This window comes from Necator americanus, chromosome II (genome assembly GCF_031761385.1).
Source record: "Necator americanus strain Aroian chromosome II, whole genome shotgun sequence".
Classification (NCBI taxonomy): Eukaryota; Metazoa; Nematoda; class Chromadorea; order Rhabditida; family Ancylostomatidae; genus Necator; species Necator americanus.
This window is the reverse complement of record NC_087372.1, coordinates 16536363-16563729: the sequence shown is the minus strand read 5'-3', so window position 1 is coordinate 16563729 and position 27367 is coordinate 16536363. Positions and strand designations below refer to the sequence as shown.

Sequence of the window (27367 nt, the reverse complement as noted above, 5' to 3'; positions counted from 1 at the left end):
TTTTTGAGATTTTCCAAAGCGTTTCGGCGTTCTTAAACTTGGTCGCAGTCCACACCACTAATTTTACCATTCGGAATCTACCTTTGATTATTCTACGGGTGAAATCGAAAAATATTAGCGTTCAAGATCATCGCCTATTATAGTCGGCTTAAAAGGACCTAGAGCCCGCTGAAGTTTTGCGAGCGACTGAGCTAGAAACAGTGCGGCGGACCGAGCGATCCAGATAACATTATCGTCACCTCCACTTGGACCGCAATGATGAAGAGTCCTATAGAGCATGCGTGCGTGGCCAGTTACGCAAGTGCACCCGTCTTCAGCGCATATTGAACCGACCGTATCTGAGTCCGAGATAACAGTAACAACAAACACTGGAGAAAAGAGAGATGATACACCTTCCTCAACAGAATTTAAGAGCAAAGTTTATGATTTCAAATTACCCACCATGTTCATTTATTGCAACATATGTTTTTAAGTGTACATTAACCGTTTTATTGTTGATTTTTGTCGCATACTAACAAACTTGGCTGAAATTTTGTAGTTACGGCAGCGTGATTGAATGTGAGGATTTTCTGGCTACTACTTGCCAAGAAGTCCATAAATTGTTAATATTGCTAATGGTAACTCAGGACGTGTTCGCTTCCTTGTCGATGAAGGTTCTAATCCTCTTCAGAGAGTTACGATCACACGTTTCCATGGCAGATAATAGGTCTAATGATGGTTCAGTGGAAAAAGGATAATGGCAACGATGATGAAAGCATTTTCAGGAAGTGCACGACTGGTCAATTTATTTGTTATGAGAGGTTTTAGGATTAGGGGATTGAAGAGAAATGCAAGCAAAAAATAAGCGAAATCTCGCTTCATGCAGTTCAGTGAAATGTAAAAAAAAAGATACAGTTGTACTTGCATAATTTCCGTGTAGATGAGCTGACGCTTTTCTTCAGGAATTATGCGTTTTATTTCAAATCCTACTAATTTTACTGCTCCCCTGATTTATTTTATAAAAAGTTATTTGAATTAACACCATAATCACATCAATGGATTTAAATGAAATTGTTCGAACTCTTCTTATTCTTCTCTAATTTCTTTTGAATGTAATTTTGTTTACGTGATACTTTTCTGAAACTTCTCCTTTCTTACATTACCGTTATATTCCTCTTGCCATTGGTAAATCACGTGCTCAGAGAGTAGGTTATGAATAATCTACTGCTGTTCTTTTCGAATCCAGCTTTTATTTTTTGACGTTCAAATACGGCGTATCACTAAATTGACGTCGTGTGGAAACCTAATGGAGCATAGAGTGTTCGGGATGTAGATTGTGGGTATGGTACTGGTCACATTCAATTTCTACTAGTGGTCGTGAAGAACGGCGTTTGCTCCTACGAGGTACTTTAGAACGCACCATCCTTGTACTCGCTCTGGTTCTCTCAGCAGCCTAGTCGCTGATATTGTTTGAAAAGCGTGCTGAGGAGAACTCATTGGTTTCTGGCCGCTCGCACCTGGAAATGGAGCGTTCCAGCTTACATCTCAGGAATGAACGCCGTTTTCTTTCGGACGGTTAGGGGAAACCGGCCGGGGCTGCGCCTTTCATATTCGTACTCTACACCTCCAACTCTATCTTCCATTAGGTTTCTACACTACATCAATTTCGTGATACGCTGCTCTTAATTAAAACTGATAGCTCCTTAAGCCGAAATCTAAGATTATGCTAAGTCGTGCAAATGGTGACCGGATTTCTTCATGAGGATGCGATTGGCAGTATTTAATTGCTAACAAATCTCTGACTAGGCATTTTTCATCGTACTTGTGGGCTCCTTCGTTAAGTTATCTTTTCACTTAGTTTCTCTCCATGGCTATTTGTTCAACAACGGTGAATTTTCACCTTTCATTCCCGAATATACGGTGTACTGCAGTGGGAGCACAACGAATTTGTGTTAAAATAAACCGAAACTTGCTTACAGCAATTGTTCTTAAGCTTGAGAGAGTGCACAGCACAGCTATGTACTCGCTCAAACTCTAGAAATTCCTAGAAATCACATTAGTAATTCGGATTTATTGTGGAGTAATAACAGCGCTGTAATTTCTGCGTTGGTCTTGAATTTTCCATCCTTTTCAGCCGTGTCCAGTCCACGACAGAGGTGGTTACGAAGTTCTGTTCACTCAACCAATACATAGTACGTGGATATTAAGGGCATCATCCCACGAATCTGGGGTGGTACAGGTTTCAGGCGGGTAATGCCTATAGGGGTCGTAGCTTGTGGCGAAGAGGGTGATTCGGTTTATCTCTCCCTGTATCAGTGAAAACGAACGAACACGAAACGCTGTTTCTTACGACGGCTTGTGTTGCAATGCGCAACCCTTGTGCCCCGTCCCACCTGCGATTCGTCCGAATGAGTTTTCAAATGGTTTTCAACGAATCGCAGGCGGGGCGGGGCACAAGGGTTGCACATTGCAACAGAAACCGTCTTTAGTAACAGCGTTCCAGCGTCGTCCTTTTACACTGATACAGGGAGAGATGAACCGAATCACCCTCTTCCGCACAATCTACGATCCCGTATAGGCATTACCCGTACCACCCCAGATTCGTGGGGTGATGCCTTCAATCTTGTTCCGCTGATCACTTGTTTCAGTATGCCTCTGACACCTCGTAAACGAGTTCATTCTGTTGACGAGAGGGAAGAGGAAGATGAACAGCTACCTCAACTCGCAGTTGAAGAAAGACGTTTTGTGTGTGCATCTCATCAAGAAGAACATCTGATTTTTATTGTTACTAACCACAAGCTAGAATGTTCCCAGTTTTTCAGCCTTCATCACTGTTTGGTTATCAATTCGCTATGAACATTTCCCAAGATTCTATCCTTCAGCAGCTGCTCGGAAAATTCGACCAACTAGAAATGTGAGGAAATGTTTAGTACGCTTGTACTTAGATGCCCATATTTCTGAACCTCATATAACTCAATTTTCGTTAAATATCGCTCAACTGTACATCCCATACAAGTTTATACTAGAAGTACAGTATAGAATGTTGCATCTGATTCGTGACGGTTAAGAGAAGGTCGAATCAGTCACAACATCTATGAAAGTCTACTTTCATTAATTTCCTTTTCTTTCCGAGTTAAAGTCATCTTAAGCATTAGTTCTTCGCATCTTTCCGAAAAATTCGCTGCTCGCTATATGCCATCACCGAATTAAAATCGTTCATCATTGTCAAACAGATATCACATCAGTGATATCACATATGAAGAATCACGCGAAATGCACATAAAGCTAACCTTCTTTTTTATGCACGAGGAATTCTTAACAGGTAGGGAAAAGCGTAGCGTAACTGTTCGGATCAAAATGCATGAAAGACTGTACATCAGTTTTTGTGATGAAACTTCGATTGATAGAAAAGTTTTCCTTATGCAGAAAAGAAAGGACAAGAAAGTAAGATAATGATATATCAATTCAGATATTGTGATGCCCCACACGAGAGCTTTTACCCACGTTCATTCAGAAATTCCTTAGATATGTCGATGGAAGAAGCTCTTCGCTTCCCCCAGAACATCTGTACGAGATTACCAGTTAGTACGGTTTTTCTAATTTTTTTCTTCGACTCTTCCTGGATTAGAGCATTCTATAAAAAACCAGCGCGATGAAGAAAAAATCAATTTCTTTTTCTTCATCGAGAGCATAAAGGTGGAGTCATTTTTATTAGGGTGTTCGGAAAGTATCTGCCGAAAATTTCGCAGTAGCGCAGATTTTCTGAGATGTTCTGGAAGTTCCCGTTTTGAATATATTATATAAGGACACTACCACTTGTATACACATAACATACCTGGCTCCCTCTTCCTTGCCTACTTCATCCTATAATGGCCGAACATTCCACTCATATTCGACACGTACGTATTTACGAGTTCGAATCTGGCCACCCCGCTGCTGAAGCCCATCGAAGCTATAGTCGAGTATTCGGCACTGAAGCCCCTTCTGAGCGGTCTGTGCGTCCATCGCTTCAAAGCCGGAAACAAGAAACTCGAAGATGAGCCTCGCTCTGGTCGACCGACTGCAATATCGTTCGACGAACTGAAGAATCTGGCGGAGCAACATCCATATGAAGGTGTGCGGTATTTTGCTAACAGTCTTAGCTGTTCGCTGTTCACCGTGAGCAATGGACTGCGATTTCTCGAAATGGTGAAGAAGCTCGGTCAGTGGCTCCCACATACGTTGAGCGACGGCAACCGCCAAAAACGCCTGGACATCTGCAATCAGCTGCTTTCCAGAAGCCGCAGACTCGACTGACTGGACACCATTGTTGCTGGTGATGGAAAATGGGTCCTCTACGTGGTGAAATCCATGAGAGGAAGATCATGCTGAGCGTCTGGTGGGGAGTTCATGGAATCTACCGTTTCGAACTGCTGCCGGACAACACGACAGTTACTGCCGAAGTCTACAGCGCTCAACTGCAAAGACTGGCCGACAAGATCCGCAAGGAGCACTTGAAGCTCGACAACATTCGACTGCTGCACGACAACGCGCGCCCTCACATCGCGAGGAACACTTCCCAGAAAATTCTGAAGCTCGGATGGAAAGTTTTACTGCACCCACCGTACAGCCCGGATCTGGCCTCGAGCTACTACCACCTCCTCCGATCGTTTCAGCATCACTTGGAAGAGGAGCGATACGATGATCGTGACCACCTCGAAAATGACGTCCGGGCTTTCTTCGCCTCCAAGTCGCCGGAGTTCTACGCCAAAGAAATCCGTGATCTTGCGAGATGTTGGCAGAAGGTTGTCGATGTTGATGGAGATTATATCGTCGAATAATAAAATGTTGTTAAAAAATTGTGTTGTTTTGAAATTTTGCCGTATTTCGGCAGATACTTTCCGAACACCCTAATAGAAAAGAAGATTTTTTAGATTCCGCAAAGACAAGAAGAATATTAGGAATGGCCTCATATGAAGCATTAGAGTTTTTCCGCACCCATTACAGCTATAACATGAAAAGCGAACAACTTCCAACGGTTGTTGTCGTGGAACGCTTGTTCGACTCGGCGATTGCTGCACCCCTTCTGTTTGATCCTTTCTGTCCTCCTCCGAGCAAAAAAGCCTCGCAGCCATTCGTTCCCCATATTAAAGGCATACCACTATGAAAATCCACGTGCGAACACAAATAGCCATAAATTTTATTCTGGAAGACAGAAGCTGCACTACGTAAAGAAAAGCCAAAATTGTAGATTCTTGCAACCAACTATCGACAATTATCGTTAAGAAATATAAGAACCTTGTGGTGTCGTAATATTTCTCATTATTTTGAATGGGTGGCTGGAATACCCGAACTGAGATTTATGGATACTCAAGGAAAGGCAAGTTGCTTAAGTGTGGATAAATACAGCACGGTACAGTACTCCCTCTTCAATGGTGTTGAGGTGTTTTAGATTAAATTAGTTGCTCGTCAAGCAAACACTATTAGTTTATTGATGTATTCATTTTGGACATACAGAAGTGGTTACGACGGCATTGTGTTTGGCAGCGGGCTTTGTTTCAATCAAGGAGAAAATCAAGATGAAAAGTGGGTTATTCTTATCCTAATCTGTACGTAAACTTCATTTCACTGCATATAAATCACAAAAAAGTGGTGTTAGAAATGCCTCTTTTAGCGTACTTGGAACTACATTTAGGTGCTCCGGAAAAATAAGAATAAATTAAATCAGAAAATCGAAATTTCAGGTGATATATTAAAGTTGAATCGTGTACTGCTTTCTTTGAGCGGAAATAAGGTTACTATCGATCTTTATTCTAGCTAACGTTTCAGCGTCGACAACTTCTTCAGAGCCTGGAAAATCAAAGATAAGTGTAACTTACCTCTTCAAACGCCTCATCATCCCACAAGATGTGAATTAGCAAACAGATTACTCAAGAACAACGTCACAGAAGGGGACCAGAGTTAGCGCACAGCTTGATAGCCATAAAATGGCGATGTTAGCGGACCACCGGCTGAAAGAGTTGCGCCGCTAATAGTAACCATAACAATGCCCCTCACATCTGATCCCGTAGCTCAAAGGCCGCAAATGAAACCGTTGCAGCTGTCTTAAACATACTTTCAATTACTGATTTTTTGGTTTCCCAGGGGTGTGCCGGACGGCATAAAATGTAAGTGAACACAGTTAAGTATGTGAATACAGTTATTACTAAATAAGTTCAGTTCAGTAAGTAACTACAGCTAAGTCAATACAGTATGGCGAGTCAATAGAGTAATCGTCGCGCAGTGGAAGCGACATTCAACCAACGGAACGGGTAACACATAGCTTAGTCTAGTCGTCGCTTTCTTCGGGAGGCTCCGTGCTGAGGTCGAGCTTGGGGTCGCCGTCAGTGACGCCAGAGGCGTTGTACCATGCGTCCTTGTGCAGGCAGCTCGATCGCGCAATGAATCTAACGTGTTAATCCCACCACTCACAGAGGTGGTACTCTGCTAAATTAAAGACCATATCATGAAATTGACGACATCGGGACAATATAGAGTTCGAGTTGTAGCTTGCGAGCGCGAAGATACTGAATAACTCCGTAGAAAGGCGTTTATTCCTACGAGATATATAAGAAAGTCTCTTTCTTGTGCACGCGCCGCATCCACGAGCGAGCGCCCGAAGACGAAGCCTCCACTCTAACCTATTCAACCTATGACATCAATGAATAGACAGCTGAGGGGATCGGAGCGTCTACAAATGTGACGAGTTCTAACGTACCTCGTAGGAATTAAGGCTTCCACTCCGTTTTTCAGAACGACCCGAAGAAAACGAGCGCAGCCACGCTGATACTCGTACCACTTTAACTCTATATTGTCGAAACGAAAACCGAACGCCGTCAACTTCGTGATCTGCTGCCTTTATGGTTTCGCGAGCATCATCGCTAAGTCCCATGCTTCCTTAGCCGCTTCCTCAAAATCTTAGGAATTGACCAACGTCGATTTACTTCTTCTTTTATAAAGACATGTCGGCATAAATCGTGTTGTGTCTTGGTGGCAAGGCGTACAGAATTCCCTTTTCATCAGTTTATTTCACAAGTTTTCGTTTATTTTGCTCCTTCCTTCATAGTCGTAGAAATAACTAAACACCTATTTCACCAGTTCTAATTTCTCCTGATGCCAGAGCATCTCCTCAAAGACTTCACTTGGTAGGAATTGTACTTTTCCTCCACTTTTTGAGTAAGTGTGCGCAGTTATACCTTGTGTGAGAATGGTTTTAGGTTTCACCGCGAACACGATCACAACGAATGCGACATTTACATATGTACGAAAAAAGGCACAAAATCTGAATCTCTACAAGCTAAAATGTCAAAGGCGTCTCAGAAACAAAACCAGTGATAGATAATAATAATAGTAATGATAATAATAATAATAATAATAATAATAATAATAATAATAATAATAATAATAATAATAATATATAATAATAATAATAATAATATTATTATTATTATTATTATTATTATTATTATTATTATTATTATTATTATTATTATTATTATTATTATTTAAAAGGGTTGCGCTGAGACTCCGTAATCTTACTCTTGCACTATTATACAGATATACAGAAGAAATAGCGAAACACCACAAAAGGAATGAAGAGCAGCTTTTCTACTGAAGAGAAAGCTCAGTTTTCGCCTTCACAGAGTAGGCGTTGCATCACTCCGATGCAACACGTGTCACGCCCAGCATCTTTTTTTCTTGGGAAAAACTTTCTAATTCTGAATCAGCATGTATTTTGTTTCGCTCATATCTTCCGAGATATTTCGATAGATGTGGCCAGTTTGCGTATTTTCCGCGACTACTTTTATGTTGATAACATCGAAAAAGTTATTTTCTGTAATAAAAAGGTTTGTCTAAAATAATAAGAGAGCGAAGAAGTTAGAATTTGAAGGATCAAAGTGGTTGTTCAGTGTGGGACTCTACATCGGTGCTATTGCTCGGATCCTTCGCACTCATGTAGTCTCAACGTTTCGAAGACTAAATGTGACCAGAGAAGAGTATTTGCTTCTGAAGTTGGCCATTTTCTTCCAGCGTTAGTTGTGCACTTTCGATTTTTTATAAACAGATGTGCATGACAGCAGCAAAACAGGCTTAGCGTAGGTAGCGTTCACTTTGATTTGTCATATCATAGCCGTTAGTGGAACTCAAAAGTGTAGAAAAACCCAAAAGAAATCCAGTGTTCATCAAAAATAATTTTTTTTTTTTAGCATCATGCATTCGTTTTGAACCCCTTGACAGTGTGATAATAGAAACTGCTTTGAGAAAATATCAGTCGGCTCTAGTAAATCTTGTGAAACACAATAACCCGGAACTTGACCATGGAGCCGTAATAGACAGGATTGTGACACTCTTCGGAATCCTCCCTTATCTAGAGGTAATTTACACGAGCTATTCAAATTGCAGAAACATGATCAACCGCGCTGCCGCGACGCGTCCATGGCAGAGACGCAGGTGCGGCGACAGGAGCCGGCGCATCGCGTCAGTTCGGTTGCATGCCCTCGACGGGAACCGCATCTACCTTCAATTTAGATGATACGTGAAGTCGACACTACGTGCTTTAAGAACGAAGTGGTTCAACAAAGAGAGGATTTGCAAGAACGACTGGTTCTGGATATTGCTGAGAACTCGATGTGAAATGAAGTAGTAGCCTTTAAAAACAGAGCTTGTCACAAGAGTAGGAGCTAGTAAACTTCATTGTGAAATCACTCGTCTTATTCGTGGTTCTGAAAACATGCTCGACATCTGAAGAGTGAGTGCTAGCGCATGACTTAGATGAAAAGTAATAAGTTTTTTAGAAACTTCGAGTTTTATCCAGTTTATGTGAGTAAGTATTAACTGTTGTTGTTCGTGATTTAGAGCACACATAGAAAGCAACAAATAGCTGTGAATAAAGTTAACTGATATGATAAATTTTTTTGATATTAGTTAATTAATTAGCTCATCTGTGCGCAATAAAACTGGTCAACTACCAGAATTAATGACTATCTTACTATTCGTACCAGCAAAGTACGACTGAGAATTAGTGTAAAACACGTTTTTGTGTTAGTGCTCCATGATAAATAACACATTTTGTTGCCAGGATCTTTGCCTTTCGGTAATGTTCCACTGAACAAGGTTCCGGCCCAGATAAATGCAAAGTTTATTCGTCCACAGAGCCGGTCTTGGCCTTTCCGTCGAATCTCTTGTACGTTCCCGCCCTACAATTCTTCGAAAATCAATTCGGACTGCCCCGATAGGCAGTAGGGGACGCTACGCATGCAAGGTTGGACCGCTGCAATAGAAGGCATCGTGCAAAACAGCATTCAGGGGCCGGCTGCTTGCAGTGATTCAGGGAGAGATGAGCGGAACCACCCAGGTCTACATAATCTTCGTCCCCGTATACGGATACTCCACCTGAAATCCGTACCAACCTAGATTCGTGGTATGCTGCCTTTGGAGGCCTTTGTAGGCAGCATACCACGAATCTGCCGTAGTGAGGGGAAACTGGAAACTGGAAAAAGTAGAGACGGATTTTAGATTGTGGGATCAGGGGTGGTTCCGCTAATCTTTCCCTAATCCTTGCAAAGAAAACGGCGTTGAAAGGCCCCGTTTTTCGCGACGATTCCAGTTGCAAACGCGCAAAACGCGCAACCTCTGTACATACGCCGCACCCAGCTGCGCAGCGGTCGAAAGCCGGTGAGTTCTCCTCGACTGCCTATTCAAATGAAACCAACGAGAAGGTAGCTGAAGAGACCAGAACGTAAACATTGACGAGCGTTCCAACGTTCCTCATAGGAACTAAAGCGGCTCCCAGTTAAGGTCTGCGAAGCGTAGCCTCTTCGCGGACTCTGCATCGGCCGCAACCGCTGTATTCTCCCCAGCGATCCTGCAGGAGCCTCTGTCATTTCTGAAAAGCATAGCCTCTTTTTGTGTGCCACTATGTTGTGTAGTAGATCATATCATTGATATCAGTATTCTGGGCGCACGGCCCGTCCGTCCAGGTAGGCTGTTCTACTCCGCCCATGCTGTTTCCTACAATTCACATTGACTAATCCCGGCACCCACTGAAGCACTTATCGCTACTAATGGTTGTACTCTGCTCCCTGTCTTCGTCAAATGTATCCATATCTATGAACAATATGATGCTCGAGCCTGTGGATGGGAGACATGCCTCGTGGGCCTGTTGGCCCCCGTATCGTTACCGTACCACTAGCTTGGCTCAGGTTTACGCAAATGGATAATATTCGCGTAACCAGTCCTATCCTGTTGATGCTCCCCTGGATTTGCCCTTATTCATTACTATTACCTGCCTCTTATTCCCATTAGTTTGGACAGGGACTAATACTCTTGAGAACCAGATCTATTATAGGGTTTGTAATTGCTATTAATTCAAAGCTTATGCTTAGTATTTGTACTGAAATAAAACCGTAAATTTGTAATTAGGATGGGTGGGAGAGACTTGGGCTGACGAAAAAGCCGGAATATCCCACACCCACCCCCTCAATCACAGGCGGACGCATCCGTCCGCACGCGTCCACCTGAATTCTAAACACCACTTTCCCTCCCAAGCATCACGGCAAACCCTACGTTTTAAATTCCATTGGACAAGCGGAAAAGGTGAAGCCCGTTGGGGTTAGGAAAGAGATCGAGGCTAATGCAAAGTCGAAATCAAGTCATTCTTTTTTTGAATTCTGAAGTTTTTAAATGTGTTGCGCAATAGTAAATGAAGGAAAGCCTCCTTTTAAAAGCGGATAACCTGCGGATAATATAATAGACTTTCTATGTGAGGTCCACACTGGAAACCCTAATATTCGCTTAGTCCTATTTGCTTTGGTAAACGACAGAGTCTGAGCGATAAGAAAAGGAACAGTAACTCACCAGTCGAGATAAATGGTCCACCATCTTTCCACTTGTGGCAAGAGAGCACTATGAGCCATCGCTGAGTGGTTTGGTACCTAGAAACGAATCTTTCGTATTTTCTACTAGCAGTACTACCGAATATGTCCATTGTACACTTCCTCCATACTCTGTGCAGTTCTTCAAAAATCTCGTGTTTTATACATCAGTCATCTAAATCAATCTCTCTGGAGGCTTCGTCAGCCTCTGTGTTGAATTCTCGTGAAATCCATCCAATTCTATCTCAGTAGGTAAATTATCGCTAAGTTTTTAAATGTGTTGCGCAATAATTTGAACGTACGGTTTCGTGCTATCTTTGGTTACTATAGCGATGGCTGCCTGGTTGTCACAGTGGTAGACAACTTCTTCATTTAACAGATAATCCGAAAATTGTTGAAACCGTGATGAGACACCAGCTTTCTAGCCGTACTGAATGAGCCGAGAAATTCTTGTACGAGGTTAATCGATGAGATTTTGTTATGGTTGTCCAAGTATGAAACTGAGCCTACTCCTAACTTAAAAGCAACGGAAAATCCCCTAATCGCATTGAGTAGTTTTCCCGAAAATACGTACGCCATACAAAATAATATTTCTGGTTTTGGTTACCACGTCTTTTCAGTCTTCCAGTATCTGCCAAGTCACTTTTCTTCTTAAAGATTTCTTTGGTTTATGTGTTCATAGGACGGGTGTAGTGCAGTCGGTTAGAGGTTCCGCTGCCTGCACGATCGATCGGAGGTTCAAATCCACCCTAGTGCTCTCCAAGCCTTTCATCCCTGCGGAGTCGGTGAATAGATACCTGGGAGGAACAAAACAACGACTTGACACATCGGCTAGCCTCCACAAGGCATTGTAGGGGCCAGCTACACATCCGTAAACCTCAAACGATTCTGAATTGAAATGAACGCGGTGGCGCATCCCGAGCGGACTGATTAACGCCAGACACTTTTGCTTTATTCTTATCCTTCATGTGATCATGTTGATTGGTTCTTATGTACTCCTGCTGTGTGATTACGTACTTACTCTTATTCTGTGCTTTTTCCCCAGATATACAATATGTCCTCCAGCTCTATATCACTTTAGAATTGCAGATTTGCAAAGATCACAGAATCGTAGTCGTTCCGGTGCTGATATAGGAGGGGAGGAGGAATTCATCTGCGTCCTCACATATTTCTGGAATTGAATAGCTAATTCGGTTCTCCAGAATTCAACTGTTAGAGGTTTTATGACATGGAGAGCCAAAGTTAGTAAGAGCTTCCAGAAAAAAAAGGGGCTTCCAGAAAGGCGCGCGCAGTTGAGTGTCCCCTTCGCACCGTCCCTCCCCCACCCCTCATTCCCACCATCATCGACCCCGACGATAGATAAGGGGTGTGGTATAAATTACCGTTCGCTGTTATGGTTATTTTCGTGGCATAACGACTTGTATAAGTCGGCATAACGACTCCGGCAGACAACGCTCTGCCTACTCTTTCATTGGATCACATTGATGGCAACTGTTCTGCTCACCAATATAATAAATACATTCCAACATTCGTCACAGAGAACGACTTTCTTTTTGACGGTGGAATAATACATTTGAGTATTCCCATGCGCCTTGTTTAAAGGCAACGTATCACGAATTTGATGTGGTACGGAAACTCCAGGAAAAATGGATTACAGAAACGGGTATGACCCTCTGCTCATTCTCTCCTAATAGTCGCAAAAAAATGGCGTGGACGACAACACATTTACTCACGAAATCAATTGCAACGCGACATCCGGGCTTCATCCAAATGCGAGCGGTCGAACATCAATGAGGATCCCCTGTTAGGATACTCATTGTTTTTGCCTTGGTATTTCATTGTTTTATGAAATTTTTCCAATCTCTTCGCCTCCCTTTTGCTACCAACTTGCTTTTTTTCTTGTTTCACCTGGTTTCGCTTGCGTTTACTTATTTTATTAGCTTACTTTTTCAGAAAAACGCACAAATTACAAACTTTGCGAAAGATCCGACTAGTGTCAGATGCGGTCCTGGATGTGCAGGCTACACACACCGAGACAATAGTTCAACCAACTTGGTTAGGAACAAAATGAGATGATGACTCGCTTTCAAACTTACATGTTTGTTCCAAAACGAAATGTTACAACGTTACCAGTACGCACCAAGCTTCCAATTCAGAGCATAAAATGGTTTGCATGATCATTTACATGCGACAACATAGGATGATATGATATGATAACATAGGATGATAGAAGGCTTTGCAAACGATGTCAAAGGAAACGTGAAAAAGAAGAAAATTGTTGAAGATATCGCGTTCAATCGGGAAAAACCGCACAATAGAAATCTGTATGGAAACGTTCAGCACGAGAATATAAGAGAAAAATATGTGAACTCATAAACCACAAATAAAAAAATCACAAGAAAGTAAACTTACATGTGATTTTATTGCTTCATTGTGATGTCGTTGCTTCTGCAATGTTTGTAAGATCAAATGCATTTATATAAACCAATATAATGGTTATGATCATGATCATGATCATAATATATAATAACGAGCTTAGTCCCCGTGTGTGTATGTGTGTGTGTTTGTCTGTGTGTCACGAAATTCGAAAAAGGGGGTGCAACGGGTCCACGCGGCGTCAGATTGGTGCGCCGGGATCTGATAGCTATAAAATTGGTTGCGACGGGTCCACCGGCGTCGGATTAGTGCTCCGGTGCCTGATACCTGTAGAAGAGGGTGCGACGGGTCCACCGGCGTCGGATTGGTGCGCCAGCGCCAGATTCCAATAGAAGGGGATGCGACGGGTCCACCGGTGTTGGATTGGTGCTCCGGCGAAAAATAGCTGTATTGTGGGGTGCGACGGGTCCACCGGCGTCTGATGGGTGCGCCGGCGCCAGATAGCTACAAGGTGGGCTGCGACGAGTCCACCGGCGTCGAGTTGGTGCGCCGGAGCCAGACAGCTACAAAATGGGCTGAGACGGATCCACCGGCGTCAGATACCTTTAGAAGGGATTGCCACGGATCCACCTGCGTCGAATTGGTGCACCGGCGCCAGATAGCTATAATATGGGGTGCCACGGGTTCACCGGCGTCGAATTGGTGCACCGGCGCTAGATAGCTATAATATGGGGTGCCACGGGTTCACCGGCGTCGGATTGGTGCGCCGGCGCCAGATAGCTACAAGGTGGGCTGCGACGGGTCCACCGGCGTCGAGTTGGTGCGCCGGAGCCAGACAGCTACAAAATGGGCTGAGACGGATCCACCGGCGTCAGATACCTTTAGAAGGGATTGCCACGGATCCACCTGCGTCGAATTGGTGCACCGGCGCCAGATAGCTATAATATGGGGTGCCACGGGTTCACCGGCGTCGAATTGGTGCACCGGCGCTAGATAGCTATAATATGGGGTGCGACGGGTCCACCGGCGTCAGATACCTTTAGAAGGGGTTGCCACGGATCCACCTGCGTCGAATTGGTGCACCGGCGCCAGATAGCTATAATATGGGGTGCCACGGGTTCACCGGCGTCGGATTAGTGCGCCGGCGCCAGATAGCTATAATCTGGGGTGCGACGTGTCCACCGGCGTCGGATTTGTGCGCCAGCGCCAGATGGCTACAAAATGGTGTGAGAGGGGTCCACCGGCGTCGGATTGGTGCGCCGGCGCCAGATACCTATGGAAGGGGGTGCGACAGGTCCGCCGGCGTCAGATTGGTGCACAATAGCTTCATATGGATGTCGCGAAAGCTAAATTAGACGTTGCTATCGTTTCATATCCATGGCCACTGTACGTGTTGTATTACACCTCTATGGATCCTCCACGTATCTATTTCTTTGCATGTTCGCCTCAACTTGGTAGCATGCCTTCCTCAAAAAGTGGAAACACCGACACAAACGGCTGCTTAAATAGTACCCAGCAGTTTACATGATCTGATGTGGAACTTATCTTTATCAGTATGATGATGTTGTTTGCGTGATTTTATTTTAAAACATCATTCTGTGATAACTGTTGGGTTAAATATTCTCCAAATGTAGAATTGACGGGTCTAGAAGGAAAACTCTGTAATCTTTCGCCTTAATTTATAATAAAAAGAAGCGATGCTAAAATCACAGAAAGTCTGAATTCCGGCTTTAGCGGGACATTCAGACTGGTAGATTATATATAAATATATATAGGTAAATTAATTAACAAATAGACTAAATATACTCATAAATTACATTTGAACTCATTCTTCCTTTTTCCGCATCATCCCCACTACTTGTTAACCCAATTTTTGGAGGATTTGTCCTTCTTCACGACATTTACAACCTCATACAAATTCACCACCTCACCATTTTAAAAATTGACCTCTTTCGTAGCTGACGTTGTTGATCTTACACGTTCCTCAAGCAATTTTTTTGCAGCATAGCATTCCAGAAGCTTTTTAATATGGAAGGAAGTAGCGGAATCCCTTGTCTAGTTTCCATGGATAATTCGGAACCAGAAATATTCGATATCATTTTTGAAAGAACGAATTTCTCGAACGAACGATGGGAGAACGAGAAGGGCAACAGGTGGGATGCAAAGAAAGCTAAGGAAGGAAAAGATGCATAGTATGACCTCCGACACATGATTTTGGATAGTAACCGAAATCACTTCGACAGACAGGAAGAATAGCAGAAGTGCATGAAGAAAACTTTATTACTTATTCACAGTTGGCGTATTAGCAAATGTATCTCCATTCAGTTATTGTCTGCTTTTTGAAACAAAACTAGACAAGACAACAAGAAGAAAGGCTGGGGACGCAAGAATGGTGCAGATGTTCAAAATGCGAGAACTTTGAAACAATCAGGGAGAATATGTGTTGCTACGAGATTCAAGGCGCACTACCTACGTGAAGATCGAGCGGAGAAATCATAGAAAGAGTGCGGGAGAGGTTGTCAGAAGTATCTCCCGCATGCATCACACAACATCATTCATTTCACAAATTCGTAATCGATAAAGAGGTAAGAAGCAACTTAATCAGCATTGTACTTCTAATATAATTATCTTAGTCGCTCTCTTTTTAGATCGAAAACGGCAAACTTGAATTGGACTTAAAAGAGCGAAGTATATCTAGTAGGTCTCAACAGCAAGACGAAGATAAGTGAGTGCCAACAAAGTGAAGTACTACATTTTTCATTTCGATATCCTCTGGTTGTAGGACATATCGGTATTATGCATACCCATCCTTCGTTTTATAGGCATATGGGCATATTGCAGCACAGGCCTTCTAAACAGACTGGAAATCCCGTCATGTGTCAGGTCGGTGACCAACGACAAGTATCTTATAGCGACCAATGCTGGATTCCGAGTATGTTTTCTTGTCATTATTTAGAAAAATCTAGTACATAAAGACAGTTTTTAGGGTATGCGTTATGCTGCGTCTCCGATGAAGAGGATTGGCGCAACATGTTATTATGGGTGTCGGATTCCGCCAACGTGTGTCTATTCATGTTGGAGTACGGACAAGGAAGAAGCTTAGCGATGCAGCTTCCTTCACAAAGTGCATCCAGGACGCTGCAAGGGAAACGCTCCCGGTTCTATTGCCGCGGAAGAAGTTTGCCTTTGCATCTGCGAAAACAAAATTCACGTATAATTCTGTATATGTCGCGTGCAGTGCTGGTGACTTCAACCAGGAAAAGCATCTTAGAAGGAAGCTGCGTCGTCAACTGCAACAAGATCGCGATAGCGAGTGCACGTCAAAAGCGATGGAGTTTGAGAAGGCGTGGGAGGACAGGAACCCGCGGTACACCTATGCTCTACTAAAACAGTAAAGCGGCAAAATGAAAAGATGTTCCCCTGTCCTCAACACTACCAATGAAGTAGCTGTCGGTGAAGCAACCCTCCCAATTTGGAAGGAACACTTCAAGACCTTGCTGAACCAGCTAGCACCGTCAGCTCCTGAACTCGAACACGTTCATAGACCGACATATGCGGTTAACGAGGAGCCACCGACCGAGTCGGAGGTCCTGGTCTGTATTCAGAAAATGAAGAATGGAAAATCTGGTGGAGACGACGGGATTAGCGCAGAAATGCTAAAATATCTTCCTCCGTCTGGGATTCATGAGATGAAAAAGATCATCCGTTCAATATGGATAGACGAAAGGATACCTGATTCGGGGAGACACGCTATCATAACTCCCCTCCACAAGAAGTTATCCGTCACGGACCCCGGGAATTATCGAAGAATTTCTTTGCTGCGTGTTATGTGCAAGGTATTGGAGTGCATTATCCTGGACCGACTCATTAAAGATCGCGAAGAAACAACGCGCGACGAGCAAGCTGGCTTTCGTCCTGGCCGATCTACGATTGACCAGATGCTCATCGTCAGGAGAGTGATCGAAATCTGGCAGCGGTATTCGAAGCCAATGCAACTAGTGTTTCTGGACTTTGAAGCCGCGTTCGACTCTCCTCACCAAGGCCGTCTTCTCAACGCGCTCCGCGCCGATGGAGTACCAGGAAAGTTCGTTCGCTTGCTTGATGACATGAATCAACGAACAACTGCTGCAGTTCGAACACCAGCCGGATGTACAACACCGTTTGAAGTGGTAACTGGAGCAAGACAAGGAGCAGTGGTAGGACCTTTCCGCCTTTCGCCATCGACGAGATTATGCGAAGAACAGTCGACCAGTGTCCTGCCTACATTGTCTTAGCACCATCAGCGTGCCCCTTGACTGACCTCGAGTACGCCGACGATGTTGTTATATTCGCGGAAAGCAATACGAAACTTCAACATGTTGTCAACCTTTGTATCGAAGCTGGCTGCAGCCTATGGACTACGTCACTACGTCTACGCCCTGACAAATGCAAGCAGATGTGGATCTCTTCGAGACCTCGAACGGGAATCAGGGTGGACGGACAACTGATAGAACTCGTCGATGAGTTCTGTTACCTGGGCTGTATGCTGAAGAACAACGGCAGCTACGAGAGAGATGTTCAGCAAAGATGCGCTAAGGCCACTTCTGCATTTAACTCCTTAACGAAATGTCTGTGGTTGACTCCCATCACCGACGAAGCCAAGCGAGTCTACCTATCCGCAACTCACCCCATCATGATGTACGGATCGGAGACTTGGGCAGCTCCATCTACGGTGATGGTGAGGCTTGATTGCACGGAACGAAAGCTGCTTAGACGGCTACTTGGACTTTTGACTTAGGGTATGCCACACTGAAGATCTTTACGCAGAAATTGATGTGGTATACTGACTGATGACACGTGGAAGACATCAACATCTTGCACCACCATCAAAAGTGGATAAAGTAAATCTTCTTCGCTTCTTTGGTCATAGATTAAGGAGACCGGCAGATCGCCTTGTTCAACAAGTTCTGAGAAGTTTGTCGGGTTCGAGCTTGAAGAACCCACCAGCCCGAGAACTGAAGTTCTGGACTGAGGTGGTGAAACAGGACCTGAGGACACTCGGCGTGGATAGGCAGTTCAGGCGAGACGTAAGGTTTCGCAGAATATGATAGCGGCGAATGGACTGATTCTGTGCAAGCTCTCGCGGAAGATCGAGAAGGTTAGGCAGAGCTGTGTTCAAGGGCGGCACACCTCGCCGAAGATGCGGGTAATCGCGTCAGGCGATGACATCAGCCCGCCGATTAAGTCAAGTAAATCACGGTGAGAACTACGCTTTTGAAAGGTTCCTTTATCAACTTCGACGACTTGTAACTGTCATTTTAATGAATAACTCCAGTGGCCAGTCCATGAATGATACCGTAAACATAAATATACACAAACCTAACATAGAAGTTTTCAACCTACATTTAGTCTGTGTCATCGCGAACAACGCACGAATGAGGCAATGAAACATGGGTTTATGAAGCACAGCGTTATCGCTGTACTCCGGCTCTTACGCTATGTTCAGTTGCAGCCTATCCGGAAAATGCTACCAGAGTTCCTACCTCCGTACGTCGTAAATACTCATGCTGTCTTCAGCAGGAATAATATTTCTCTCCTCAGAAATTGCTGCCGTTGCAACGTCGTCTTCCTCTCTCTCTTTTCCAACACTTACTTGGATTCTTAAATGGCCCGTCTTCACTGGACATGCGGGCCCAGCGACTTCCCCACTCGCTTCGTTCCCTCACCATTACCATTCAAGATATTCTCAAGTTTCGTGAGTGGCATTGAAGAGTTCCTTGAGCCGCATCCAGCTGAGCTCTCAGCTGATCCATCTGTGCAGCAAGTTCATCACCCCATCTCGTTGGCGGGCTCCCTTCAGGGCGTTTAGTATCTCCACTTCAGCGTTCTCTTAGCCCGTCTATCGTCGATTATTCTCAAAATATGACCGGCCCATCTACGCCTTCCACGGATCTCCCTCACTAGAGGGATCACAGCCGGTTAGTCGCGAGGCTACGTGGAGCGTCCCGGATCCCGGTGGCGGATAGGGGGCTAATCGCGGACCAAAAGCGACCTTGTGCTTGCCCAGAGACGCAGGTGGATTCAGGGGATGGACTCCCTGTTTCTGCCGAGCCAGGACTGACTCATGACATCCTTGTATCCCGCACGTCGGTCCGGCCAAAAGCCTGCAATCAAGTGACTGGGAGGTGCAAGGGAGGCGGTTTGGAGTCGCCTCCAACAAATAACCTCCACATGTCCACTCCGGGAGAACTTTTTGGGAGACGGAAGTTCTCCCAAAAACTCATGGGACCAGAGGCTTGCAACCTGCCTATGGGTTTTAAATTTTATGCAAAACACAGTAATAGAAAAGAGTCTCCTGATTCCGGAGGAAAGCCTGGTACGGTAGCGCCAGGTAGGACGGGGTTGCAGGAGTCATATAGGCTACCGAAACGGTAAACGACTAGGATATCGATCTGTACTTATAACGCACGTACGCTTGCATCGGAAGCGGCCATCGAGGATTTGATGATGCAAGCCAAGAAGATCAAGTACGACGTCATCGGACTGACCGAGACGAGACGACATCACCCTCTCAACGCCGTATATGAAACTGGAGAAGAACTGTTCTTAGGAACATGCGACAGTAGAGGTGTTGGTGGAGTTGGCGTCCTCGTCAACACGAGTATGGCAAAGAACATCGACTCTTTCGAACAACTTGCGACCCGGATGAGAAGATGTGGTCCAACGCCATCTTTGAAAATTGTCGTCGCTCGCGCTTTAACATCAAGCTACGAAGAAGAAGTCGAAGCTTTCTACATGTACCTCGAGAAGTTCTACCGAGCACTATTCACAGCCACCCTCGAGAACGCAATGCGAAAGCTGGAATGGAAGAAATGAATGAAAGACGACATGGGAGTGAAGGTTGATGATCGGCAGCTACACCATTGGCGCTTTGCTGATGACATCGTACTGATAACACCTAACATCAGCCAAGCGGAACGAATGCTGACCGATTTCGACGAAACATCTGGATGCATCGGTCTTCAGCTGAATCTACAAAAAGCAATGCTCATGCGTAATGGATGGGTCTCTGATGCCCTATTCACGCTCAACGGAACGAACATACTCGAATGCACCAGCTATGTTTATCTGGGTCGGGAATTGAACATGATGAACGACCTGACCCCCGATCTGGGCAGGAGGAGACGAACGGCTTGGGGAGCATGCAAGAGCATCGAGGATGTAGTGAAGAAGACCAGGAACACCCGGCACCGTGCTCACCTCTTCAACACCACCGCGCTTCCTGCTTTGACCTATGCTTCGGAAACCTGGGCAAAGAAGAAAACGCGGTGAGCGTCATTGAACGCGTAATTGAGAGAGTGATGCTAGGAGTATCCCGTTTCACGGAAGTGAGGGACGGGATTCGAAGTTCTCTCCTACGTCAGCAATCGATGATTATCGATGCGCCGCGTTTGCCAAGGAAAGTAAAATAAAATGGGCCAGACACGTGATGCGCTTTAATGACAACCGTTGGACCACTGCGAGTGGTCCAACGGTTGTCGTTAAAGCGAGTTCTATTGAGTTCTTCTTTAAAACGTTTATTCATAGAACGTCCGAGGTAGAAATATGCCGAACTTTGTACGCTTTGGAAGCCTTCCAGTTGTGCTCTTGCATTCCCGTAGTAGTAGATGTTCTGCATGAAGTGTGTCTTCTTTCGGTTTATTCGCAATCCTAGTCTCTTCCTTGCTCATTCGCTATCCTATTCTCTTCCGTTGAATTCCTTGAGCATCATCTTTGCTTCATTGGTACTTCTCGAAAAGAGAACAATGCCGTCCGCAAAACGAAGGTTTGAGAGGAATCTTCCATCAACACGTATGCCCCTTTCTTCCCAAGAAAGTAATTAGTGGAGTAGTGCATGTGCTGCATTGGTTCAGAATCGAAGACGTCCTGAGCATGACATCTGCGTCCTGGTACTGAGCCACTGTATATGCTAAAATTGCAAGAAGACTTTTCCCCAAACTAAACGGCCCTACCGTGGCGAGCTTAACTTTCACCACAGACCGTCACCCAACCTATACGGATCAGGGATTTTCGCAAAGACGGTGGTGATTCTTAGCAGGGATTTACTCTTAACTAGGCTTCCGATTCCGGGTAGTTGCAATGTCGGATGTGTCAAACTCCTTTTGAGCTTGGGAGACCCTGCCAGAGGACGCACCTTTGCTGTGCACCGCAGTTCGACACCGTCTCTACTACGCCGAGGGGACAACGCACGCATCATTCTTACACAACACTTTCGACACCGACCTTAAATAGTAAATTGGTGATTGCCAAGCTTGAAAGCGAAAATCTTTCAGTGGCTAATAAGAGTGGTAGCTCTCGTCGACTTCACAAGAAGTTTCAATAATAGCTTATAGTTCTCTTTAATCTATGTACGACAGGCTGATAAGAAGAGGATGAAGAGTTGAACTGCTGAATTGAGAACATCCCCTCTATGCAAATGTAAAAGCATGTTAATTTTCATAAAATTCACAGGTGGTTCTTTCTATAATAAATACATGTTGTGCACATTTCTATAACTGACATAGACAAAGACGAATATAATGCGAATGTGCGATTTTGCGAAAATTGCGCGAACATCTGGTGCATTTGTTATTGTGTGGGAGAATGCACCTCATCGGTAAAATTTTCTGCTGCAAAGCCCCGTGTTCGATAAATTACACCACATTTGTTTGAGGTCATGGGAACACTGACTTGATACATAGCTGGACCTCGGAAGCCATTGTGTAGAGCACACACGCGTTCATGAAACTCAAATGATTTGAATCGCTTCCAAACGCATTGCTGCGTTATTAGCGGATTTATCAAGGTCATTCATCACTTAGTTAGGTGATGCGTAATTGTTTGGATCACAATAAACAAAGTTCTCTAAGTGAAAAGCAATCTGAATTCAGCATGAATTTTGGTTGCAAGTGCAACGTGCCCTAAGAGCTAATTTTGTGTGGACATTTCTGTCCCATCTGCACAGTATAATATGTTGAATGTTTATATTGAATTTGAGATAACGAGATAGATGATGAGATACGAATCCCTTTCCAGACGGAGAAATTCGGCCGATTCTCGAGCAGTCACATAGCAATGATCTTGATGCCTTCAGCAATCGTGACCATCTAGTTTTGGTCTTGTAAACATGCGGCACGCAATTTCTAACATACCATCACTTGCGATGAGGTAACGGGTCATATTGCACCGTACTGGAGGTCAGATTTGACCTGGTAATTTTCCTAGAAAAACGAGCGCTGAAATAATCAGACAGTTACTGCAAATCATACTTCTGGCATATTGAACGTACCCTCTCGTTGAGCTGCTCGTTCGTCAAAAAAAAAATGCCACACGTGATGACATTAAAAACGCTTGTATTGTTTGATTCTGTCTTTCTAGAAACAATTTTCATACACTCCCAATGACGAAAATCTCATAATGAGTACCGAATACAGCAATGTATAATCAGATTCAAGCTTGTGTTGAGATTTTCTCAACAAGAGGTCGTAAGAAGGGTGTCGGATCAGGGGGGGTCGAAAAATTAAGAAAAAATTAAACTAGGGGTCGGAAAATCAGAAAAAAAATGTAAGCAGCATAGAGAAAAGGAAGACGGGGTTGTCGATTTAAAATAAACATATATTAAGGCGTACAAAATTTATTGTAATTTAGGTATACAACATTCAGCAGAAAAACAGAAGTGAAAACTGCTTTTTTCAGACGTAGTGCTGTAACTTGAAGGAGGATCAGCAGTGAATGGCACGTTTTCACCGCACATCAGAATATATTCACAACTGAAACGTATTCTAAGGTTTTTTTTTCAGGTCCCGATATCTGCGACTAAAAAATGGAAGAGTTGTATCAAAAAAGAAAAAACTTCAATGATGCATATTCAGTACTTGAGTTCAAAATAAATTTGTTTGATATTTGAATAAACGATTGAAGAAGACTCGCGGTTGCAGTTGAGGAAGACTATTGTAGCATAAATAGTTAAGCTAAAAAGAGGGTACACAAAGCATGAAATGACTTTTAAAAAATATATTCTTCATAATTCTGGTAATGAAACTATTGCACTTTTGAGCTAATCTTGAAGATGGACGAATTAGCTTTATCTGCTGCTCTAACTTATGCTTGATGACGTCGGAGTCGCTTCGGTGGCACAAACCGTGGAAAATCATATGTCGTCGTACGTGCAAGGTGGTAAGGTAGTCCCCATCACTTAAACGAAAAGGGAAGCCTTCAGAAAGAAGAAAGAAGAAGCTCGTAAACAAAGGAAACGCGCCAGTGACAATAGTATTCTTTCTAAAATATCAAGATTTCTATAAACAAGCCTCTCGGTTACTTTTGAATTAGCACAAACAATTGAAATCTTGAATAAATGTGATGCATAATAAATAACGTGATAATGTTACGGAGGTGATAAAATAGAAAACCAATTATTTTAAATGCAATTAACTACGTAAAAGTTTTGAGTCCTTCAAAAAATCGACTTGTTGTCAAACCCATCAAGTCTAAACACTACAAAATTGTATGTTACTAACTTATATGAAAGAAATGAAACTAACCAGAGGTGAGTTCGTATTGAGTACTAAGAGACCATAAAAGGCAATCTTCATAGCTAGCACAGTGCTTCGGCACTCTTCGTCACAGCCAATTCAATACATTGAAGATCCGCAGTTGTACGGGAACGCAGCGTCGAAAATTCGCTTAGGAACGGATGACAAACAAGATCTTCAGAAGCTAACAGAAGTGTAAGAGCACTAAATAAAAGTAGAAGCATAGCTGCAATTAAAAGCAAGTACGCTGGCTCAAGTTGGTAAGTGTAGTGCAGATAAAGTGAATTATGCGTGACCTTTCCCTATAGATCGCTTATGTATGCTCGATTACAAAGACTTTGATAAGGACATCTGTTAATTGGCCATTACGTCCTCTGTTGAAAACCTGAAAAAGCAATTTTGGTGCTGAGCGAGAAAAAAAAAGGCATCTACATGAGCAATTAGGGTTAAAATTAGTACAAATTAAGCTCCACGAGTTTCTGAATATCTACGCCCAAAGTGAATTTTATGCAATAAATTTGGCTGCGATCTGTAGAGAGGGATTTCTTCTATATTTCTACATAGTTTGGTACCTTTAGCTTTTCTAGTCTTTTTGAAACCAAGTTGAGAAAAATCCCAATTTTTGCCTCAAATTTTCAAGTTTTCTCAACTAGCTTTTGAGAGAACCAGAACACCTACAAAGGCCAAAATTTGCAGTTTAGGGTTTTTCTTGATGCTCTATCCAAATATAGAATCGAATTTTTCATCAGCCATCGTATCCTCGCAACGGGAGAGAGAGCGAAATCTCAGACTTTCGGCAATACGTCAAAATCTGTGTGACTTCAAACAAATTTCCATAACTCAGCTCACTAGTTACTAGTTACTAGTTTATAAATACGAATTCAGTTTAAAGTGTGTTGTAGAGGAAGATTTTTGCTATCATAACTTGTTTTTACTTTTTTATAGGTGGTTTTCATCTTCAAAGGCTAGTTGAGGAAAATGGTGAATTTCTCAACTTTTTCTGAACTAGGTTTCAAAAAAACCAGACGGTCCCTGCAAAAGATTTTTAACCATTTTGTAGCGCAAATCTTCCTCTACACAACGCAGTCAGCTTTATCTTCCTACTTTTCTTCGTTAGTGAGTTATTTATGTTTATTGTTTAGTGAGTTATTCATGTTTAGCTTTATCTTCCTACGTCTCTTTGTTAGTGAGTTATTCATGTTTAGGTAACAAAATCCGACCAGTCCAGCTGTAATTTCCAATTAAAGCCTGGTTCTAATCGCTAAGATGACCTCTGTATAACACTCGTATGTGGCAAACAGTGCTCTGAATTCATTTTCAAAAAAAAAACTGTCGGTGAAATGTTCTCCTCAGTGATTTTTTTTTTCGGTTTTGCAAAAATCAAAATTCTGGAGGGGATCGAACTCTCATCCGTTCATTCCCATTGTCGATGAGTAAAATTGTTTGTTAATAATTGGAAATAGTGTGAAAATTGTTTTGAAAGGTGTTCTCCTTCTTTTCTAGCTGTTTTTTCGTTTTCCAAAAATAATGGTTCCAGCGAGGATCGATCGAACTTCTCGAATCGAACCACGATATTTCCCTTTTCTTATAAATATTACCCTTTCTCCTGAGGAGAGCTTTATCGAATTCGAACTATATATATCGATATCGAACTGAGGAAAATTCGAACTCTTTTTCTTCCTGTAAGTTCCAAGCAGTCAGAGATACAGAGGATTCCTCTGTCCGAAAATAAATTGGGCCACAAAAAAGCTTGGGAGTTACAGGATAACGATAATTCTCATTACCGTTACTTTTGAAACCTGGAATGTTCCGTTCTAACGAAAATTTTAATGCAAGTAATTTGAAGCTATTAGATACATCCTTATCTCATATTTCACGTGAAGATTTCTCTTGCTTCTGGTACGATTACAAAATTAAGATCACCTCACGTCACAAAATTGCAGTGAATGTGTCTGATTCTCCAAAACAATTTAGTAGATAGTGAATTAGATCCTAGCCGGTGATGCAGCGTATGATTAGCGGTAGGTAAGCAGAGTCAGCTATTTAGGTGCTAACGAAAGTGAATCTCTTCAGGACACGCACCATCGCTAATTGCTCTGACGAGGCATGACTGGGGCATGCTCGAAATTCCTTCCGGATTCTCTTCACACGCATCCATTATAATTATTATTAGTTATTATTTATTCTATTAATATCGCTGTATTACGATATATATTTTGTTTTACTTGTAGCATTACAGCAGCATCTTTTTAAAATAATTTATTATTTATTTATTATATCGCATTATTTTAATTTATTTATTAAGCGCTTATTTGTTTTTTGAATTCTTTTTATCATACCCAAATTTTGATTGCTGTGTGAGCAGCTATACTGGTAAGGAACGAGATGAGGGGGTCGGTTTTGGGAGGGATTTTTCTCAACTATACGCTTGACCCTGTGTATAATCAGTTTTGTGTGATCAGGACAGTTTTTCTCAGAATATGTTTCTCATATTCTAAGGAAAAGTGTCCTTTCTCGAACTGAATGTCACTGAATGTTCGTCTGAGCGAAGACTGTGTTTATAATTTTTTTCGTATGCTCTTCTCGGTTCCCACATTTCCATCAATCTGGTGCACCGTAGCCAGCGGATATTCACATGATTTACACACGCTACCAAAAAAATCCCCGAAGCCGGTTTCGTCGGTGGAACAAACACAGGAATGCTATTACTTCAGTTGTAACGGTCATTCTTAATCTGCAGAGGTTCACAAGTCCTGGTTATGTGGCTGGTTTCCAGCAAAGCACTGCTTAAGAAGGAGAAAACATTCAGGATGACAATCTTCAAACATTTTTATTCTTTCAATACTGAGACAGCGAATAACCGTCATGAAAATCGTAGTAGAATTATAAATTTCTCTCAAAAAACAATTTGCTACTTAATCGATCGGTACTATAACTTTATTCCATTATTTCCAATCTTCAAGCACTTGCCAACGAACACCGATAAAACTTCCAGTCTTGCAACTTGGCACGTGCTCAAATAGCTGATGGAAACTTTCAAGCGGCAGAGTTGAAGGAAGTCTCAACTGACCAGAACGATAGCGATCTCTACTAGCTTCACCAATCGTTTCCGTATAGCAGCTGGACCTGAAACCAACAACAACCTTTAGACCTTAGGTTGCGAGGATCAATAGCAGTCATTTCATGAATATAACATTATAGCGTTGGGAGCCGCTCTCAACGTGTATCAGAATATTGTGAACTGGTAATATTATTAGTCATAGACCGCCTAATCCTTCTTTTTAGATTGTAGGCCCTTGTTCCAGAAAAATGCTTGCAACTGAATGTGATCGCTGGCTAGTAGAATTCGCAAATCTTTAGCTTTTTTGATCCTTTGGTTCCACCATAGTTCCGCGAACTGAAGCAAAAAATGACAGTTTTTAAGTTACATAGCTGAGTAGTTATGCATTACGCAAAGAAATTTCAATCATGCTCTTAAACAACCACGTTTAGATTAAAAGCGCTTTAGGACGTTTTATCATAATGAACAAAGGTGGCTACGTCCAAAGCGAAAGAGTTGGTGGAACTGCA

General features: G+C 43.0%; 8 protein-coding genes across 9 annotated transcripts; 7 read left to right on the top strand and 1 right to left on the bottom strand.

Moving 5' to 3' along the window:
• Nucleotides 1–3843: 3843 nt before the first annotated feature.
• RB195_018097 (uncharacterized protein) lies at nt 3844–4197 on the bottom strand (the record flags this gene model as incomplete). The annotated part of the gene is made up of 1 exon (XM_064185372.1): nt 3844–4197. The coding sequence occupies one exon, from the start codon at nt 4195–4197 to the stop codon at nt 3844–3846; it is 354 nt and encodes a 117-aa protein (XP_064041253.1).
• Nucleotides 4198–4304: 107 nt separating this feature from the next.
• RB195_018096 (uncharacterized protein) lies at nt 4305–4799 on the top strand (the record flags this gene model as incomplete). Its single annotated transcript, XM_064185371.1, has 1 exon — nt 4305–4799. One exon carries the CDS (start codon nt 4305–4307, stop codon nt 4797–4799), a length of 495 nt encoding a protein of 164 aa, XP_064041252.1.
• A 3004-nt stretch (nt 4800–7803) lies between these two features.
• RB195_018095 (uncharacterized protein) lies at nt 7804–16350 on the top strand (the record flags this gene model as incomplete). Its single annotated transcript, XM_064185370.1, has 6 exons — nt 7804–7844; nt 7908–8029; nt 8205–8371; nt 15896–15972; nt 16089–16179; nt 16234–16350. 6 exons carry the CDS (start codon nt 7804–7806, stop codon nt 16348–16350), a joined length of 615 nt encoding a protein of 204 aa, XP_064041251.1.
• RB195_018094 (uncharacterized protein) lies at nt 16286–16642 on the top strand (the record flags this gene model as incomplete). Its single annotated transcript, XM_064185369.1, has 1 exon — nt 16286–16642. One exon carries the CDS (start codon nt 16286–16288, stop codon nt 16640–16642), a length of 357 nt encoding a protein of 118 aa, XP_064041250.1.
• Nucleotides 16643–16651: 9 nt separating this feature from the next.
• Nucleotides 16652–17521, top strand: RB195_018093 (uncharacterized protein; the record flags this gene model as incomplete). The annotated part of the gene is made up of 1 exon (XM_064185368.1): nt 16652–17521. One exon carries the CDS (start codon nt 16652–16654, stop codon nt 17519–17521), a length of 870 nt encoding a protein of 289 aa, XP_064041249.1.
• Nucleotides 17522–17682: 161 nt separating this feature from the next.
• RB195_018092 (uncharacterized protein) lies at nt 17683–18024 on the top strand (the record flags this gene model as incomplete). Its single annotated transcript, XM_064185367.1, has 1 exon — nt 17683–18024. The coding sequence occupies one exon, from the start codon at nt 17683–17685 to the stop codon at nt 18022–18024; it is 342 nt and encodes a 113-aa protein (XP_064041248.1).
• A 1706-nt stretch (nt 18025–19730) lies between these two features.
• On the top strand, nt 19731–20102 carry RB195_018091 (uncharacterized protein; the record flags this gene model as incomplete). Its single annotated transcript, XM_064185366.1, has 1 exon — nt 19731–20102. The coding sequence occupies one exon, from the start codon at nt 19731–19733 to the stop codon at nt 20100–20102; it is 372 nt and encodes a 123-aa protein (XP_064041247.1).
• A 12-nt stretch (nt 20103–20114) lies between these two features.
• On the top strand, nt 20115–20558 carry RB195_018090 (uncharacterized protein; the record flags this gene model as incomplete). Of its 2 annotated transcripts, none has more annotated exons than XM_064185365.1 (1): nt 20115–20558. In XM_064185365.1, one exon carries the CDS (start codon nt 20115–20117, stop codon nt 20556–20558), a length of 444 nt encoding a protein of 147 aa, XP_064041245.1. The 2 variants fall into 2 exon arrangements, with proteins under 2 accessions (XP_064041245.1, XP_064041246.1); XM_064185364.1 differs by having other exon boundaries at nt 20208–20558.
• Nucleotides 20559–27367: the final 6809 nt, after the last annotated feature.